The 21,059-nt window shown below is 38.3% G+C and overlaps 1 protein-coding gene across 1 annotated transcript; it reads left to right on the top strand.

The window, feature by feature from the left end:
* Positions 1-1,620: 1,620 nt before the first annotated feature.
* LOC308695396 (alpha-2-macroglobulin-like protein 1) lies at positions 1,621-16,484 on the top strand (the record flags this gene model as incomplete). The annotated part of the gene is made up of 34 exons (XM_081373519.1): positions 1,621-1,673; positions 1,767-1,950; positions 2,024-2,180; positions 2,300-2,352; positions 2,511-2,531; positions 2,636-2,801; positions 2,867-2,951; positions 3,023-3,137; positions 3,217-3,346; positions 3,413-3,522; positions 3,598-3,768; positions 3,854-4,081; positions 4,868-5,080; positions 5,159-5,308; positions 10,003-10,128; positions 10,201-10,291; positions 11,059-11,236; positions 12,095-12,320; positions 12,397-12,520; positions 12,597-12,718; positions 12,796-12,847; positions 12,943-13,026; positions 13,110-13,286; positions 13,425-13,500; positions 13,589-13,745; positions 13,819-13,893; positions 13,975-14,137; positions 15,097-15,287; positions 15,357-15,578; positions 15,658-15,779; positions 15,891-15,972; positions 16,064-16,147; positions 16,225-16,330; positions 16,417-16,484. 34 exons carry the CDS (start codon positions 1,621-1,623, stop codon positions 16,482-16,484), a joined length of 4,362 nt encoding a protein of 1,453 aa, XP_081229645.1.
* Positions 16,485-21,059: the final 4,575 nt, after the last annotated feature.

Below are 21,059 nucleotides of genomic sequence, written 5' to 3'. Positions count from 1 at the left end.
AAAATCTCAGAAACCGAAGATCTCGTGAAAGTAGGCCTACTGAATTGAGATTGTCTTTTTTTTTTTTTTACACTTAAGTTTTAAGGAGAAAATGCTTTGCAATACTGTTCACAGATTAATTTACACATGGTGACCATATCTAGAAGCATATATTTAAAACACTGCATGACAGATAAACAACATTACAAACTTGATTTTCACCAAAATGAGTCTTTAAACACTTGGGGAATTAATCTCGTTCATTTAACTGATTAACCACCACCTGGAATTAATTTGATCTGCCCTTTGAGATGTTGCCATTGCCTGAGGATTTATTAAGTGTTCAATCAATCAATCAATCAATCAATCAATCCGTTCCCGTCCGATAGCGTTGAATGCAGATGATTGAGAGAAGCTGTCGAGCAGTAAACAGTGGTAGCCTAGATTTTAACAGAAGTACTGTGGGATTTCTGAAAGAGACGCTTGTTTCGCGTTGGATGATTGTTCTCCATGGCTGTGAGGGAGATTTGTGTTTGGAAAGGGCTCATTTTAGCCGTTTTCTTCTTTGCTGTTAAGGGACAGCCATCAGGACCGTAAATAGCTCTGAATGTTATCATTAGTTTTTCCACTAGGTTCAGGGATTTAACTATAATGGTACATAACTGCTATAATAATAATAATAATAATAATAATATATAAAAAATATTTTAAAAGCTAATTTGTTATAATGTCTAAGAACAAATCTAATTGGAAAAACTTGGGAATTGTATATGATATATTGTAATCCAAATGTAAAAAAAAAAATGTGTATATATATATATATCCTTATTTATAGACTCGTATTTTTTTCCACATTAATACAATTATTTATTTCCACATTTTATGTATTTGTATTTGTTTTTATTTTTAAATGACATTATTCCGATTGATTTAGCCTACAAAACCAATGATTAATCCATGTCCAAGAGCAGCAACTTTGAAATATGTTATATTTTTAAGCATTTGAACTGTCTCATGTTGTGCATGCAGAATTAGGAAATGTGAACTGTATTTGCAGGTTTAAAACACATTGATCAATATGCTTGTGTAGACTTTTTAATGAAATGTGTGCTGTTTCTCTCCGCGTTCTGAGCTGGTGCGTCTCATCGGCAATCAACGCAAGCTCTTTTCAGCCCCATCACGTGCACGTGGCTGTAAAAAATAAATCTGCTTGTTTAACCTTTTGATCTTTTATTAAAAAAAAAAAAAATCAAATCTAACCTTTTATTGTACAATAATTGCAAGTGGGGTGACACTCACGATATGAAGTGGTTTTTCTCCAAAACATGTTGACCACAATTATTGGCACCCCTAGGAATGTTTTTTATATTTTTTTATATATATATCTCTGAAGTATGTTTCCAATGATATTTACAATTATTATTTTTTTTTTATTTTTTTATTTTTAAAAGCACACCAGGGTGACTAAGAACATGAACTTGTCCAGCCATGACTTTTGGTTTAACAGTGACATAGAGAAGGAAACACAAAGGTCGAAATTCCCTTAATCATCCATCACAATGAGTAAAACCACAGAATATAGTTCTGATGTGCAGCAAAATATTGTTGAGCTTAAAAAAAATAGAGAGTGGATGTAAGAAAATGGCTAAAGCATTGAAAATCCCCATTTCCACCATCAGAGCAATAATTAAGAGGTTCCAATCACCTAAAGATTTTAAGACTTTCCAAGGATTTACACCATTAAGTGGGACATTAGTTTCTGGAGCTAAAAGCTATTTATTTCACAGGTTATTCATGGTGACGTTCCCTGCAGTGATTGAGTCTGGATCTGATGCCAAATTATGCATAACTCTTCTGAAACCCCAAGAGAGCCTCACAATGACAGTTTCTCTGCTTGATGAGAAAAACAGGACAACTCAACTTGTGCAGCAGGTTTCTTCAACGTCGTTTCACCGCTCTTTCAGTTTCCAGGTCTGTCATAAGATGCATGTGACTTTTTTTTTTGGCTTTTTTTTTTTTGTATGTTAACCGAGTTCCTCCACAGGCTCCTCGAGTAGATGGGGAATCTGTGCAGACGCTGCAGGTAGAAGTCCAAGGGAAGGTCTTCAGAGCGACTGAAGAGAGGAAAGTCATGTTCAGACGTTACCAGCCTTTGACCTTCATCCAGACAGACAAACCCATCTACAATCCAGGACAAACCGGTGAGCTGTAAATGCCCCTTGGTTTAATATTAGAGGTGTAGAAAGTCCATTATGCTATACGTTTTGATAATCTTCAAGTGCATTATGCAATAAATGTGAGTTTATCTGTGCCTTTGCAGTGAATTTCAGAGTTGTCACTATGGATACCAGATTTGTGCCTCTTGATCAGACGGTAAGATGAGATGTTTCACCATATTGTATGTTCTGACCTTAAACAAACTACAAATTTAATGTAGGTTTTTACATGCATAGTTTTGCTCTTTTCTTCAAAGACTTTCTGCTGCATAAATATGTGCTTTTAAATGTTTAATATTCCTCTTTGTCTTTCAGTACAATCTGCTGGTGGTGGAGGTGAGAATTTGCTCCAGTGCAAGTCTGACTGAAGTCTACGTAGCTTTTTGCACTTTTTTTTTTTTTTTGGCAGTTTTTCTCTGAGCTGTTAATTGTTTTAATAGGACAATAATATTAACCAGATTGGTCAGTGGACAAATGTTTCCTCAACGGGGTGGATATTGCAGCTTTCTCACAAGCTAAACCCAGAGGCTCTGATAGGGATGTACACACTAAAGGCTTTTATTGGTGACCAAATGATCTCCCAGGCTTTTGAGGTGAAAAAGTACGGTAAGTATAATGTGCCACAGTACAGTGACAGATCTGAGGTCTTAATCTAAAAGCATATGTTTTAGTTCTGCCCAAGTTTGACGTGACCGTAAACGCACCACAGACGTACAGCGTTGCAGATGTGGGACTGAAAGTTGAGGCTTGTGCCAAGTGAGTAAAGCTTTATTTTCTTGTCTTGTGGTTGGTCAGTTCTTGATCTTGTTCCTTGTGATGTTTCCCAGATACACACATGGCCAACCTGTGCTTGGTCTAGCCTTGGTGGAAGTGTGTCGTAATCCACTTCCAAACGTTGTGGTTCCTGAGTTGACCCGTCATTGCCTGACTCAAACCGCAGAGGTGTGACTCCTGACTTGCAGTGGAGGGTTTTTCTTCTGCTTGTGGTTGACTTAAATGTGTCTCTTTGTTCTGCTACCAGATGAACGACACTGGCTGTGCATCCCTTACTGTCGATATATCAGCGTTTTTCAACACCAGCTTTGAAAATATGCAAGATAATATGGAAGATTTTCTTATAAATGCTGTTTATGTCCTTGAGGAGGGAACAGGTAAGCCATTTGCTGATCTGAACCAACAGCACATGCTTAAAATTGATGTTCACTTTCATCCCCCAGATGTAGTGATGTCGAAATATACAAAAGTGTCCATTACATTTGAAGTGGGCAAGGTCTCATTTGTGGACCTCCCTGATTATTTTGAACCTGGATCAATGATTAATGGAAAGGCAAGTACAAGTTCATTCCTTGTCACACAAGCCTTCACAGTGGCTCCCTTTCCTAACCTTGATCATTTCCAACAGATATCAGTGTCTCGTTTTGATGATACTCCAATCGCAAACAAAGTGGTTTATCTCCTGGATCGTAACAGCTGGCCCAACAAACTGCTGCAGAATCTGACCACAAACCAGAAAGGACTGGCCACGTTCTCCCTCAGCACTGCTAATCTTCCTAAAGCTGCTCTCAATCTCGTGGTATGATTCACTCTTTATATTTTGTGACATGTTGACTTCTCTCACTCCCTTTTGCATGAAACCAATTCCATTCGTTGTTCCCCAGGCAAGTGCGACTCCAGAGGTTGTTTATGGTTACAAATCACCACACTTCACTACAGATACAAGGGTTGTTCAGCTTCTCCAACCTGATTCTCCTGACAACCCATCATCGAGTGAACTGACTATAGTGAAGCTCGAGCAGCCACTCAAATGTGGTGCTGCGTTTCCAGTGACTGTGAAGTATTCTTTTGTTGGAGAGGCCGGTGACTACACTGTTGACATAATTTATATGGTGGGTATTATATTATATTATATTATATTATATTATATTATATTATATTATATTATATTATATTATATTATATTATATTATATATTTTCCTTTCTTTAAACTGTACTGGGGTGCGTTTCCCAAAAGCATTGTTAGCCTCCGCTATCTGCATAGTTCAACGAGTCTGTTTCCTGAAACCACAGCTCCAACGAACATTTGCAACCAGCATCGCAAAGTTTTGTGGTTGGATCGACAGCTCTCGACCTGTGGTTAGAAGCAGAGTTTCTTGTTTGTATGACTTAAATCCTTACCTTGAGCAAAATAAGCAAGCTGACATTCAGTACAAACTCTTTCATTTTGAATATATACAAATGTGATTTACGTCTTTTAGTCTGTCAGTTTAAGTTTTTTTTTTTTTTTTTTTTTTTTTTTTTTTTTTTTTTAAAAGAGTGCTCATGTGCGTTTGTGCTGTAGAACGAAATAAGCCTATAATTGAATCTGGAAATCAAGCAAATTAACTAAGAAAAAGAGAAATAGTCCTCTGATGCCATGTCTGTAACTTATAGCAAAACATCTAGCATTAATTTGATCTCAAATGAATTCATTAGTTTTTACTCCACAACCTGTGTGATATTAACCAACGTGGTTGAACGTTGCAACGATACGGTTTTGGGAAACAGTCGTGACAAGATAGTTGATTTCTTCAGTGATGCATCATACTTTGGTAGTGAAGCAGCGAGTTACATCATTGTACAGGAAACGCACCCCTGGTGGCATTGTTCAGCACCTTTTGCACCCTTTTGTCAGGTCTTGTCCAGAGGAGTGATCGTCTTCCATGGGTTTCAGACAGTCACAGCAAGGGCTTCTAATACAGTCACCAGCGGCTCTGTGTCTTTCCAGCTGTCTGTCAGTGTCGATATGGCTCCAGTTGTGCAGATTCTGGTCTACTGTGTTCTGCCCAGTGAGAATGTTGTTGTTGGTAGTGCATCATTTGACACAGAAACATGTTTCCAAAACCAGGTATGATGTGCACTAGCATCTTTTGTCTTCAAGTGGGGAATGGTGACGTGTCCTACAGCGTGTTGGTTCTTGTTCCAGGTGTCTCTACAGTTCTCTCCTGCTACGGCTGTTCCTGCTGAGGAAAATGTTCTGACTGTCTCTGCTCAAGCAGGATCTCTGTGTGGCATCAGTGCTGTAGATCAGAGCATCCGGATGATGGAGCCAAGAAGACATCTGAGTGCGGAAATGGTATCCATGTGCCATTTTATTTTTTATCATGTTTTCTGTTAAGACTTAAAGGTGCATTGCGCAAGAGTCTGAGTTTTCGCAGAACTACGCCCCCTCTGGCGGCAAGCGAAACTGCAACCAGAGGTGTGCACGCTCACGGACCACACGCACACGCACGCTTGCACGAGCACGAGCTGGTCATAACCCAAGGAGCATCAGCCGCACAAATCTTTTGTTTACAATCATAATGTCTTCAGAGGTAATAAAGTTTTAAATCTGCAAGTAATTTAAAATATGTGAAAGGAAAGGCAATTGAGTAAATAACACACTTATGTGTGAGGGAAAAAAATGGGGATAGTAGAAAACTTCGTTTTTTATTCCCATCTATCTCCATGTTGAACTGTGTTATGTGTTTACTGTATCCACTTATGACTATTATTATGGAAACACGTTCATGAACAATATAAGTTATTACTTTGTAAAAACTCAAAATAGTAATCATGATACCATACCACACAGTCGGTCAACAAAGTACACCCAAATGTCTCAAGGTAATAAACAATCAAGTGGCACTATGACGTTACCATAAAAGCCAAACAGGCTAATCCGCCGAAGATTTGCAGGGGTTTAGCCTGTTTTATTGATAAGCTAAGTAGCATATTCCAATAGCAATACATCGTAATTGGGTGATTCTCCAACTATGGTACTTTTTGGACCTGGACATTTTCAGAAAATGAAACATTTTTAATTACAATATTACTGGCATAATTTGTTTCCCCGGTATGCCTAGATACCCGCCCTGAAGTTGGCTGTGCTGATTTTTATGAAATAATATGTATTTTTTTAACATTTTTTCCAGACATCGCAAAATAAATTGTCATTTCCACAACCGAACAAAAACGTGTTTTCAAACAAAAATGTTGAAATATTTGTAGTTATAAAATATATCAACTCATATACATGCTAAATAATCAACACCACCACCATCATTACCTTAACTTTATTTTTTTTGAATGTTTTACCAAAAAATATTTGTGGTTGTGGAAATGACAAGGGAAAGGCGGGTTATGGTGAAAATAACATTCAGACCTGTCCTTGCTGTTTTTTCTTTTCATATCTTTCTGTCTTTCCTTAGGAACTCAGCATATTTAATTGGATCAGATTTTAGTCTTTCCCTGAATAGTCTGGACTTCTCTGCTGATGTTTTGGGTGCTATCTTAAAGAACAACAGAGAGACTATGTCAGATTTAGTTGTAAACAATAAAATATCTCAATTTAAAACATTCTCTATGACATTATATGTAAAGTTTATGTGTTTACACTATATTTTTAGTACTATAGGCAAACTACTTTGCTTTTAAGCACAGACAACGTCCTTGCCAAGCCAACCTGTCTTTATCACTTCCATGGAGACAGATGTGGAAAAGACGGTTGTGGAAATGACATTTTCCTGCTTTCCCTCTAATATCTCATGTTTGACTAGCCTGTTAGTGTTAGCTTTAGAGTTAGCATTAAATAATCTCAAATATCACCTGATGAAATTGTAAACATCCAGAAATGTTTCTGTCGGAATGAATTATGAGCGATTCAGAAATGACATACAATAAACATACTCGCAGTTTTTCTCATATTTACCTTGATATATCTCCAATTTATTAACCTCTGCTAGGACCATTCTTTCATTCAGCCATGTGGTTTCCTCTGGAGTGTCAGTTACTATGGTTACTGAGTATACAAATCTAGAACACTGAGCCTGGGATTGCATTTAATGCAGAGGTGTGGAAATGACAGTGAACCCAAGGGACAAGTGTTCAACATGTTTAAAATATGTCAAATTGAAAAGAAATATAAAAAATAATATTAGATTTGAATGAATTGGGTTATAATGCATACTTTCTGTTTGAATTTAAAATTCTATCTGTATTAGATTTTAAGTGAGATAAGGTTGAAGACCCAAAGTCTGGCCTAGGGACAGAGGCAAAATAGTAAAAAACGCATATAAAATGCCTCCTATTTTATATAAAACAACAGAATTGAACAATGATTTTTTTATATATGGGTTCCCCTACACATGTAGTAAGTGTGAAAAAAAAAAAAAGTGGAAATGTTTTTTTAGTTTTTTTAATATCTGTCAAGGACATAAAAAGTACCATAGTTGGAGAATCACCCAATTAAGCAGTAATTTGCTAAAAATTTGTGTCTAAGTATCTAACTTATATATCAGCATTTTATATCACAATCATTCTGAACCTGATCACTGACAATGGTAAGTTAGTAAAACCTATTCCGATTGTACATTTATCTAGCTTACGCTAAAGCATTACACATTTTATGGATCGTCATTTATTGTCATTATTGGCCGTATCAGACATTAGAGAATGGGATATATCTTACCTTTTTATCAAGAAAAAAGCCAACTGAGGATCCCGTTTGAGCCCTAGAGCAGACCGGAGATCTCTCCATTTGTTGAAAGCCTTCCCTATGTTTACTCTCGTCTTACCCCGACGCCTGTCTGACTCCAATTTGGACCTTTTGGTTGCACTAGACAAAAGTTCTCTTTTTTTTATCTTACGTGGAGTTTGCGTTGGTGTTTGAAATGAACTACAAACTTCTCTTCTCTGAACTTCTAATGAACTTCTCTTAGAATCCATTTTCTACGGAGAATGGCGGCGTCGGCGCATACACAAACCTGCCAGACATATGAGCGTGCCGTGAACGCGCATGACGTCACGCCCAGTCTCAGATTCCGACCCGAATCCCTCTTATTTATTTTACTGTACAGGATTATAGACGCAATCGCAGTGATCAGAGAAGGGCTCATTCAGCCCATCAGGCAATTGTTTAAGCATGTATGGGTTAGAAAACGGGTATTTTTAACATGAAAAGTTGCGCAATGCACCTTTAAAGACAAATTGAACGGATCAATTAAGATGAAAGTCAATTTAAATGAATGGAGCTTTTTTTTTTTTTTTTTTTAAGACCCCCTGTGGTGAAAAACCAAGTTTTTAATATTTATATGTCTGGTGTTTTTAATATACTTTCAGACAAACCATGTGCAAATTCATAAGTCCATGTCATTGCTGAGTATTTTCTCTTTAAAACTGCAGTGTTCTAAATATGGTTTGAAATTGTTTCTGACATCACAAACTACCTTGTAAGCAATCATGTCAACATGCAGGCAGGCTTTAGCATATCATCATTACTATGAAGCAGGGAAGTCTCAAGAGAAGCCATACCAGTATATTTTTCTGTTGAGCTGAAAAATCGTGTACATTAGCAATATAGCAGGTGAATTATGTATAATGATGTATGTTATGATGATCTGGAACATGGTTTGTATAACATTAGCAACACCATTATTAGTGGTTTGCTAATTCAGTCAAGCAAAAGCCTAATTATAATTACAGTTATGTGTCCAATGTTGTAGAGTGATACCATTGTGCAGCGTTTACGTCAGTAAAGTTGACAAACTGAGTGGATCTCTTTGCTGGTATGAGTGACTGGAGGCAGGGCTAATTGCATATTCATGGATCCACATATTCTAAATGAAGCAAGGGTGTAGAGTTGCATTCAAGCTATTTTAGGGCATTAAAGGGATAGTTCACCCAAAAATGAAAATTCTGTCAGTAATTACTCACCCTCATGTTGTTCCAACCACATAAGACTTTCTTTCATCTTTGGAACACAAATTAAGATATTTTTGATGAAATCTGAGAGCTGGCTCACTCCTTCATAGGCTGATAGGTAATTGCATCTGCAAGCCCAGAAAAGTTAGTGAAAAGACATTGGTCAAATAGTCCAAGTGACTACAGTGGCTCAACCTTAAGTTTATCAAACGATGAGAATACCTTTTGCGCACAAAAAGAACAATGTTATACAACTCTTCCATTTTCTTATGTGTGTGCGTCTGAATGAGTTCACGTAGTGTAACAGCGCAGCGCTTTTGGGTTGTATGTCAGAACATAGGCTCACCACTGGCCAGCATCACACACGACCAGCATCGGCCACAGCCTATGCCTTCACTCTCCCAAAGGAGTCAGACAGTATTTTCTTCAATCCAACTCAGAAGAAAACTGCAAACTTACATCACTCATAGAGAGAGAGAAAACCTTCAACCAGAACAAAGTCAAACAAACCACTCAAGTTCACAAACTTTTCTTTATTAACCATCAAAATGTTTCTGCTGCAAAGGCCATGCAAGTATACAAATAATGAGGTACTCTGAAAATGATAAGCTGATGGTTCTTTTCATAGTTAAATGGATCTTTACCATAGTTCCATTTTCCTGCTTCCGATTCCATTCTGTCACTCACTATTTTAGCCATGCATGTATGCGTTTAGTTGTGTTTGTGATTTAGTTAATAAAACTTGTGCACAATTCGAATTTGATTCTGATTCACTGCTTGCAACAAAGTTTATTTTATGCTAGAGCTAACTCGTTACATCTTCCTCTTCTCAACATGGCCTCACACCCTTTGTTGCATGTTCCCGGGGTCGGGTTTATGTAAATTTCAGCGATCGTGATGAAATTTACCTGAACTTTATGATTTCACTGCAAAGTTTCAACAATCAATCAACCACCCCTTTAAGACATTAAGGCCATAGTTTGTAGAAGGTCAAAATAAGACTTTAAGACCTGTGGAAAACCCCTGATTATGTGGCTAAATGATCCATGTGTGTGTTTTTTTTTTTTTTTTTCTCTCCGTTCTCCTCAGGTGTTCAACTTGCTCCCAGTGCGATCACTATCTGATTATCCATATGAAGTTGAGGATGCACAGGAGTGCCTGAACGTTCGCCCCCATCAAGCTGCTTCTACAGGCCAAGCCTACGAAACCTTCAAGGTATAAAAACGATAATTCTCATGTTTACTAAATCCTTAATTTTCAAATCTTATGTTTGTCTTGTTCTAACAGAGTGTGGGGATGAAGGTTGCCACAAATTTGCCTATCAGAGTCCCTCAGTGTCTGATGTATGGAGGCCTGAATTATCGCAACTTACATCACAGTATGGCCGTTATTTTGATTCTTGCTCTGAATGTGTAATAACTCGCATAGCAATTTCTAGTTGCAGAAAATGTACTTGGGTTTTTTCAGTGGTTTGCTGTTTGTTCCTGTATGGGCCATAACCCAATTTTTACTTGAGATTGGAACAGATAGGGTGTTTTGGAGAGTAACTTCAAATCAAATAGTTTAATTGCTTTCATATGCATGTGGACATTTCAGTACATATACTGATTGTCTTAACCATGTTGATTTGGAGTAAAGCAACACTTTATTTTTTATTGTTATAATTTTGTGATGTTCCTGATTTAAAGGGGTAGTTCACCCAAAAAGTCATCCTAGCTGTATATGACATTCTTCTTTCAGACGAATACAATTGGAGTTATATTAAAATGTCATGGCTCTTCCAAGCTTTATAATGGGAGTGAATGGCTGTATGCCTTTGGAAAGTCCATCAAAGCGGATCTACAGTATTCATGATAAAAGTTTTCCACGTGCCTCCAGGGGGTTAATAAAGTCCTTCTAAAGTGAAGCGATGCGTTCAAGAAAAATATCTGTATTTAAAACTTTGACTAAAATATCTAGCTTCTGGCAGACGGCCGTACGCAACGATTTACGGGAAAAAGAGTAACCCTTGACGCACAAGGTAATGACGTTTGATTGGACTGCTGTTAACCCATAACAGTTAAAAGGAATACAGCAGTATCTACACTGAAAACATTCCTATATTAAGCAAATAATATAATGTGATTGTGGGGTTTCCATACTCAGACTTGATTAATAACACTGTTCATGAAAACGGTCAAACCTCAGAGCCAACAGATATTCCTGAAACCATGGCAACAGCTGCTTCAGTAGAAGAAAGTGAGAGCTTCTTCGCTTCTTTTTTTGACGTGATCGTCAGGTCTTACTTTCCAGAAACCTGGATCTGGCAGGTTGCTGAAGTGGGGTTGGTGTGAAGTCTTTTGTTCCATATAAAGCTACTTGTTCATAGTTTTTACTTCTTATTAGGGTTGCCAACTTCAGAAAAGAAAAATGCGGGACAATCGTGGTTCTTTACAGGAAAATGCGGGACACTCAAAATATTTGTAGGGTATCACACAGTATATGTCAGTTCAGGTTCGTATGTATTTAAAATGTTCTCAGATAAAAACACATTTGTTTTGCTTAACCTATTTATGTACAATTTAATTCTAAAACGAATTTTAGGGTCACACACAAAGTCACATTACACACAAACCATAGCTCAAAATAGAATTTATCTGAAATAGAAAGCTTTTGTAACAGTAGGCCTATACACTACATTTTAAAGAAATTAAAGAAAGTAATAGCATACTTTTCCCTCAGGAAGATTTCATGTTTTCTTGCGTGGCTGGATGTTGGACTCATGATGAACAATAATCATGTTTGAATTCACCAAACTGATTTGCCGAAATCAAAACCCAGCCGGACAGTGAAAGGGATTTGCCGTTAGCGCGAGTCCGGAACCTCCGGATCGAACCAGGAGCGACCAGACAGTAGAGGATTCTGTTCGCAAATCAAACAATAATCTGATATTCGTTATGGTCTGATGCGCGTGAGTGTGGACTGTGATTGGATGATGTGGTCTCGTGATCATTCTCAAGTGTCGTGTTGCTGTTGTATCAGTCAGTGGTTAGATCAGTGTGTAGCAGTCTCTTTAATCGGGACAAGGGAGGTCCCGTGCGGGACAAATAAATTAGACCCAAAATTCGGGACGTCCCGGCTAATTCGGGACAGTTGGCAACCCTACTTCTTATACCCCTTATTTCTCCCTTCTGTCCTTCAGAGCCACTGGATCAACGCAAGTTCCTCTCACTGTTCCTGACACTATCATCACATGGGAGACTGAGGCGTTCTGCCTGTCCTCCAAAGGTTTTGGTCTGGCTCCTCCTGCTCTGCTGACGGTCTTCCAGCCCTTCTTCCTGGAGCTCTCCCTGCCGTACTCCATCGTCCGTGGGGAGTCTTTTGAGCTGAAGGCCACAGTCTTCAGCTATCTGTCCAAGTGCATCATGGTCTGTCATGGTTTTTTCATATAATGGATCTGTATATAGAAGTTTGTGTCCTTCATGTGCACTGTTTTGTTGGCAGGTTAATGTAACTCCAGCTTCATCCACGGCCTTCACTCTTAAACCATATACTGATCCGTATTCATCCTGTCTTTGTGCCAATGGGAGAAAGACCTTCAAATGGGTTCTCTCAGCTTCGGTTCTTGGTCCGTTTCGGACCATCTGTTTCTCTCTAAATTTGAAGTGTATGTGGTATTTCTCACTTCCTGTCTGTCACTACAGGAGCGGTCAATGTGACTGTCAATGCTTCAGCTGAACCATCCCAGACTCCATGTGGCACTGAAGTCGTGACTGTGCCAATGAGAGGACGCATTGATGTAGTCACTCAAAGTCTTCTTGTCCTGGTAAGTGTTACCAGCCTTCTGGAGTTTGATCATGGAGATCATGCTGCTACTGATGTGGTGTTTTATTGCTTCTATAGCCTGAAGGAGTTGAAAAGACAAACACCCAGAGTTGGTTACTGTGTCCAAAGGGTTTGTTTGAACTCGATTAAATCAAAACACATTCTCCCTGTACAACCAAACATTAACCTAGTGTTCAATGCTAATCCATTCTGTTCGGTCCCTAGGAAAAGTTCTTTCTGAAGACGTGACTCTAACGTTTCCAACAGATGTGGTTCAGGGATCAGCCAGATGCTCCGTTTCAGTCCTTGGTAAATTTCAATGGGTTAAAAACATTTTGATTTGTCAGAATAATTTTGTTTCTGATGTGGGTTTTATGCTTGACCTCTCATAGGGGACATAATGGGTCGTGCGCTGAAGAATCTGGATAGGTTATTACAGATGCCGTATGGCTGTGGAGAACAGAATATGGTTGTTCTTGCTCCCAATATTTATATCCTGCAGTACTTGGAAGTCACGGGGCAACTCACCGCAGCCATCCGAGAGACCGCCACAGGCTTCCTTAAAAGCGGTATGTGCGAGCAGATCCATTGAATGTTTGGGAAACTAAATGTTAAGTTGGTACGAAATGTAATGTTAACTCCTGCGCTTCCCATTGAAGCTGTCAAAACACAAATATGCACCCCCAAGTTTTTTTTTACTTCAACAGGATACCAAGGACAACTAAACTACAGGAACAGTGACGGGTCATACAGCACATTTGGTGATGATGCTTCCAATACATGGTGAGTTTCACACTGTTCTATTCTTGTGTAACCTTTGTCACAGCAGGTTAAATTCAGCGGTTTTTAACTGAACTTCCTCCATGGCCAGGTTGACCTCCTTTGTCATGAGGTCTTTTGGTCTAGCCAAGCGCTTTGTCTTCATTGATCCGGATGTCCTTCAGAGTGCAAAGGACTGGCTAATAAGCCAACAGGGTTCAAATGGCTGTTTCATGCAACAGGGAAATTTGTACCACAATGACATGAAGGTACATGTGTTATCAAATGGACACTAACTCAAAGGCTCTGTCTGAGTTTAATCCATATGCTGGTGTGTTGTAGGGTGGAGTTGGTGAAAACGTGACCACGACCGCCTACACGGTTGCGTCACTGCTTGAACTAGGCGTCCCCATCAAGGTAAAAACATCTCAAAGTTCTGAGTTCCTTGCAGGTGACCTTTCTGTTTTGGCTGTTGTCTGATTGGTTTTGACCCTTCAGGATCCAGTCATTACCAACGCTCTGTCATGCTTGAGGCCTTTCGCTGGGAACCTGGGAAACACTTACACCACGGCTCTGCTGGCCTACACCTTCAGTCTGGCTGGAGAGACCGCCACTCAATCACAGCTTCTAACCACCTTGAAAAACCTTGCCATTTCTGAAGGTGAAATTTACCAGTCTCTTGTTTGCTCCTCTGTATAAGTTGTCTTAAGCTTAAATGTCAAAGTTCTTGGTAGAAAGTGGGACTTGTGTAAGTGCGGGAGCTAATCATGGAGGCTAATCAGGAAGTTTCTCATCCAAATAAAGAAATAATTGCCAGTTTATTTTAAAGCACTTCATCTTGCTCAATGTTTATCTACGAAGCCTGTTAAAGTGTAAGCTTATTCTATACTTTTCACTAGGTTTAAAATGCAAATGTCTACTACACAAACATTTCACACTCAATTCCTTTAGTTACTAAGACTAAAGTAACTATGTTCTGAATCACTACTTGGTTACATGTAAACTTTATTGTTAGATGTAAAAATGTCAGATGTAGATGTTAGATAGCAAAACTTCATAGTCATGAGAATTTGATAGTCAGTTTAAATCTATACAGTATTGTTAAATTTGTTTACTTTAAATTGGCTGATTGATGATAGAATACTTATGCATGACTTGATTAAGGGTTCTATTACCACAGAAATCTTAAATGATCAAATGAGTCAAGACTTTTAATAACTATTTAAAATAAATGGGGGAAAAAACGCACTATGGAAGTTTCCACATTATCAAGCAGCAAAAGCATTTTTTTTATAGCACCAAATTGGCATATTAAAGTGATTTCTGAAGTATGCTAAAGACTGGAGTAATGGCCAATGAAAATGGAGCTTTGCATCACAAATTACATTTGAACACCATTGAAATCGAAAATGCAGTCTATGAAAATATAAACTATCGTTCAAAAGTTTGGGGTAAGTATCTTGCTTTTGAAAGATTCTTCTGTTTGCAAATTGACCCAAACTCCAGTGTCCTCAAATAAAACTGAACTATAAAACCTTAACACTGAAGTCTTACTCTTAAATACGGGTTTATACTTCTGGTTGTTTGGCATAAATTTTCTCCCCTCCATCTTGTCCTAAGGCGCTAATTTGGTCCATTGGTCTCAGACGACATCTGATGATACTCTGGCGGTGGAGATCAGCTCTTATGTGATGCTAGCGGTTCTCGCTGTTCAGCCTCTCACGACTGCTAATCTGGGCTATGCTAACCGCATTGTCAACTGGCTCGTGACCCAGCAGAGGGTTCCCTATGGAGGGTTCTCCTCCACCCAGGTGCCTCTTGACTACCAAACATGAGTGCAGTCATTTGAGGATTTATTTTAATCTGGTGCTTGTTTTTAGGACACTGTGGTGGCTCTTCATGCCCTGTCGGTGTATTCTGCTCAAGTGTTCAGCTTGGACGGCTCCAGCACTGTTACCGTACAGTCCTCAGTAGTAGGAGGAGACTCTTATAGCTTCAAAGTGAATCGGGACAACAGGCTGCTGTATCAGGAGAAGCCGCTGAAGAACATTCCCGGCAAATATAGTGTTGAAGCATCAGGATCCACTTGTGTGTCTGTGCAGGTATGCATCTTAACCCCATCTATTTCTGTTAATATGAATTTTACTGTTCTTTTGAGTTTGCGCTGCACTCAAACTGTAGGTTGCGTGTTTCTACAACATCCTGACACCTGTTAAAGTCTCCAGAACACTGAATTTTGAAGCAAATGTGACCGAGTACTGCCGACCGCTTGGGGCCAATCTCATGTTGAACTTTACAGTGAAGTAAGAATTGCGCGTTCGTGCGTGTGTGTGGAAATCAGATCTTGTTTATAACTCGTACAAAGGAGAACTGCTTTCTTGTTCCTGTTGACTAAACTTATTGTCTTCATTCAGATACAATGGAGCAAAAGCAACTACCAACATGGTTCTAGTGGATATTAAGCTCCTGTCGGGCTTCACAGCTGACACGTCATTGGTTTGTATTTAAGATGATTTAGAAAGTCCCAAAATGCTTGAAGCTCCTTTAGATGTAATTGTGTCTGTAAATGATGGTCTCTTCCTCTCAGCTTGGTTCTTCACCCCGATCGTTTGCCCCGCTAGTGGAGCGGGTTGATGCTGAAGATGATCATGTCCTAGTGTATCTGAAAGAGGTGAGACTTGGGTATATTACTAGCTGCCATCTAATCAAGTGCTGCGTATGTGCTGCTGTTCATCCTTTGTCTCGCAGGTTCCCAAAGGTGTCCCCCTGAGTTACACTCTGCAGCTGAAACAGGTTCTTAAAGTGGAAAATCTCAAGCCAGCAGTCATAAATGTTTATGACTACTATCAGACAAGTATACTTTCATCATCGTAATTATGCTTTGCTCTGGCTGAATTCACGGGTCAACATGATCCATCTCATTTCCTGTTCTTCTTTCAGGTGATTCGTTTGAGACCACCTACACATCTACCTGTCCATTGTGCAATGGAACATGTGACTCAGAATAAAATAAAAAGACCCTTTTATGCAATCACTTGTTTGCCTCTTTGCTGAACATTTGAATAGTCTTCCTAACATTGTCCGGGAAGCAGACACACTGTCAGTTTAAATCTAGAAAAAAACGCATCTCTTTTACCTGGCATTCATATAGAACATTACATTTTCTATTATTCAAATGTTAAATGGTTATTAGGCTGCATTGATTAGGTGAGCCGGAACCGGGGACACTTCCTATAACATCTGATATACTTGTTACATCATAAAAAGAATGGCATCTACGCTAATGTTAGTCTTTCTGTTTATTCCGAGATTTACTGAAGTCAGCCGGATCCAGATCAGATGGTGGACCTGCGCCTGGACCCATCCATGACGCATCCCTGAAGTGCCAGCCTCATCAGCCCTGGGAAGGCCTCATCGACACGACAGCCATCAGCACTGATCCTCAACAAACCCTTCTCCATACCGGCGTGATGACTCCGACTTCCAACCAGATGGAACTGGAAAATTGCTTATCGCATGTTATAAATCTAAAAAAACCTCATGGGTCATTTATTTGGGGTTATTTTTTCAGTTTTTAGATAGTTTTATGTTACACAGCTCGTGGGTCAGACACAAAAACACAGTGTTTGGGTAGTTTTTGTGATACCCAGATCCTAGGTCAGACATGACATAACCCAGGGATTGAGTTATTCATCACTTTTTGCAACCTCTTCAGGACAGAGCAGTGCAGCTGTGTGAAATTGGTGCATGTCTTCGGTAAAATACAGGTTTGTGTACATTTTGTGTTATATATAAATTCGTTATTGTGCTGTATATCGTTTAATTTGATGCAAAGCAACATACAGGGGTGTGATACGTCACCTAAAAAAGTATTGTGTGCAGGGCCGGCGCGTGCACTTCTGCCGCTCTAGGCGAAAAACATTTGTGCCGCCCCTAGGGCTGGTCCGAATACCATTTTTTGAGCTTCGAAGCTTCGGTAGTAATGAACAAATATCAAATATTCAAAGCTTCGAGAGGGTGCTGAACATATTCTTCTCTCTAATAAAGGCAGGAATCTCTATGTGTCTGTATGTCCGTTTGCATTTTGATTATTTCGAGAACCGTTCATCCAATCGACTTCGCAAGGGAGTGCAGTGTCGCATTTGGTGGTGCAATATAGATGGACACGCGAGACGCGACACGTTCAGAATTAATAAACTTTTAGTAAACTACAGAACAACGCGAGCGGGAAGCGGCGCACCTCACGCGGGCAGGGCTTATATACTTAACTCACGCTGCACCAGTGATATAAAACGCACACACAGGTCTGTTAAATTAAGCAATACTTTAAGGTAGTCTATATGTTTCTGACTAACAAATTACTGACACAGTAAAGGGTAGATTTAAATTAAGAAAAACTAAATTTAAATAAAGAAAAACAAAATTTAAATAAAGAAAAAAAACAATTTAAAATTTCAATAAAGAAAAAACAAAATTTAAATAAAGAAAAACAAAATTTAAATAAAGAAAAAACTAAATTTAAAATTTAAATAAAGAAAAAACGAAATTTAAATAAAGAAAAAACAAAATTTAAAAATTAAATAAAGAAAAACGAAATTTAAATAAAGTAAAACGAAATTTAAATAAAGAAAAAACAAAATTTAAAAATTAAATAAAGAAAAAACGAAATTTAAATAAAGAAAAACGCAATTAAGTTAAATTAAAAACGAGATTAATTTAGATTGATAATAACGGGTAAAAAGGCTAATACATTTTGTTTCTATTGTTATATTTTCCACAATGTCAAAGCAACGCAGCTTAACCCAAAACACAAGCTCAGGCACTTCTGTCCATACAAACTCCGCTGTTCTGCGCTCTAGCCAGAGAACGGTCACCGTGATTTTGCCAAGTAAGATGTGTTCCTGGATCAACAAATTTTGTTGATCCTGGATCATCATTTAATCAGCCAATCACAAGCCTCTGATGTCATCAGTGTGTGCCGACCAAATCCAATCGGTCCATTTTGAACCTTCCCTCCTCTCTTGCCTCGGGCTGACTGACAAAAGGTAAGTTATTTTGTCTGTCCTCTTTCTTTGACCCTCTCTGCAACTAAAAATCTGACTTTGTAAATGTATGTTTTTCACTAAAAAAATTCTTTAATAGAACACTTAAATGGCATAATGTAATGCAACCCTGAACATAAATGCAACAGCCATGAGCCGTTTAGCTAATAGCTAAGCTTACTTCACTCCACAACCCTAAAAGTCTTCTTTCTCTCATACCTTTACAGACAAAAACATATTTAATATTTAATCAAATGTTATAATAATGTTTAAAAATTTCAATAAATTCCAGGTCTTTAAAACAGATTACTATGATTTTAGTCTGAATGAAGTGTGCAAAAAGTATATGACATTTAAAAAAAACAGTAGAATAATTGCTTTTTGAATCTGATTGTAAACAATATTTTGATAATTGCTATCGTCATCATTTCAATACGGGGTAGATTCACTAATGTTGATCCAGGACCATCATGATCATTTCAATACGGGGTAGATTCACTAATGTTGATCCAGGACCATCATGACCATTTCAATACGGGGTAGATTCGCTAATGTTGATCCAGGACCATCATGATCATTTTAAAATGGGGTATATTCGCTAATGTTGATCCAGGACTATCATGACCACTTCAATATGGGGTAGATTCGCTAATGTTGATCCAGGACCATCATGATCATTTTAAAATGGGGTAGATTCACTAATGTTTATCCAGGACTATCATGACCACTTCAATATTAGATTCGCTAATGTTGATCCAGGAACATCATGACCATTTCAATACGGGGTAGATTCGCTAATGTTGATCCAGGAACATCATGATCATTTTAATATGGGGTAGATTCACTAATGTTGAACCAGGACCATCATGACCATTTCAATACAGGGTAGATTCGCTAATGTTGATCCAGGACCATCATGATCATTTCAATATGGGGTATATTCGCTAATGTTGATCCAGGACTATCATGACCACATCAATATGGGGTAGATTCGCTAATGTTGATCCAGGAACATCATGACCATTTCAATACAGGGTAGATTCGCTAATGTTGATCCAGGACCATCATGATCATTTCAATATGGGATAGATTCGCTAATGTTGATCGAGGACCATCATGACCATTTCAATATGGGATAGATTCGCTAATGTTGATCCAGGACCATCATGACCATTTCAATACAGGGTAGATTCGCTAATGTTGATCCAGGACCATCATGATCATTTCAATATGGGGTAGATTCGCTAATGTTGATCCAGGACCATCATGACGATTTCAATATGGGGTAGATTCACTAATGTTGATCCAGGACTATCATGACCACTTGAATATGGGGTAGATTCACTAATGTTGATCCAGGAACATCATGACCATTTCAATACAGGGTAGATTTGCTAATGTTGATCCAGGACCATCATGACCATTTCATCACAGGGTAGATTAACTAATGTTGATCCAGGACTATCATGACCATTTCAATATTGGGTAGATTCACTAATGTTGATCCAGGACCATCATGACCATTTCAATACAGGGTAGATTCGCTAATGTTGATCCAGGACCATCATGACGATTTCAATATGGGGTAGATTCACTAATGTTGATCCAGGACCATCATGACCATTTCAATACGGGGTAGATTCGCTAATGTTGATCCAGGACCATCATGATCATTTCAATATGGGGTAGATTCGCTAATGTTGATCCAGGACCATCATGACCATTTCAATATGGGGTAGATTCACTAATGTTGATCCAGGACCATCATGACCATTTCAATATGGGGTAGATTCACTAATGTTGATCCAGGACCATCATGACCATTTCAATATGGGGTAGATTCACTAATGTTGATCCAGGACTATCATGACCATTTGAATATGGGGTAGATTAACTAATGTTGATCGAGGTCCATAATGACAAATTCAATATGGGGTAAATTCACAATCAGTTCAATATGCGGTAGATGGACTCATGTTGATTCAGGACCATCATTTATTTAGAATCAATGAATCACCAATCCCTTTACATTCATGTGGAGAACTTTAATTTTTTTTTTAAATGTAATATTTCAACTTATCAGCTCTTTGTTAGTGTTTCCTCATTTAAAGTTAGTAAATGTGTTTGGTGACGCTGATTGAAAATAAATTATAATTTTTTGTGTGTATACATTTCAGAAAAGTTCTATGAAGGAGGAGTTTATCAAAAAGTCTGTGGAAAATTAAGAAAGGAGAAAAATAAGACAGAAAAACATTAAACTCAAGGTGCATGTTCTTAAACCAGATGATCAAGAAGATAACTTTATCACAGAAATAATTAACAAAGGGCACACAAAATCATTCAGGACCACAAATTGCCCCAGTTTAAAAGATAAAAGAAGAGGATATTATATTTTCCATTGCAGACGATCTGGAAATGTATATGAAAGAAGTCACAGAGCTGTTGGGTGTAAAGCATGTTTACTCTTTTAAAGTAAAAAAAAAGGACACAAAGTTTTTGTGCAGAGAATATTTGACCAGCACAATGGACATGATGTTTCTG

Source organism: Scardinius erythrophthalmus (genome assembly GCF_964197995.2).
Source record: "Scardinius erythrophthalmus genome assembly, chromosome: 1".
NCBI lineage: Eukaryota > Metazoa > Chordata > Actinopteri > Cypriniformes > Leuciscidae > Scardinius > Scardinius erythrophthalmus.
Note: the sequence above shows the minus strand (reverse complement) of the source record. Positions and strands in the feature narration are given on the sequence as shown.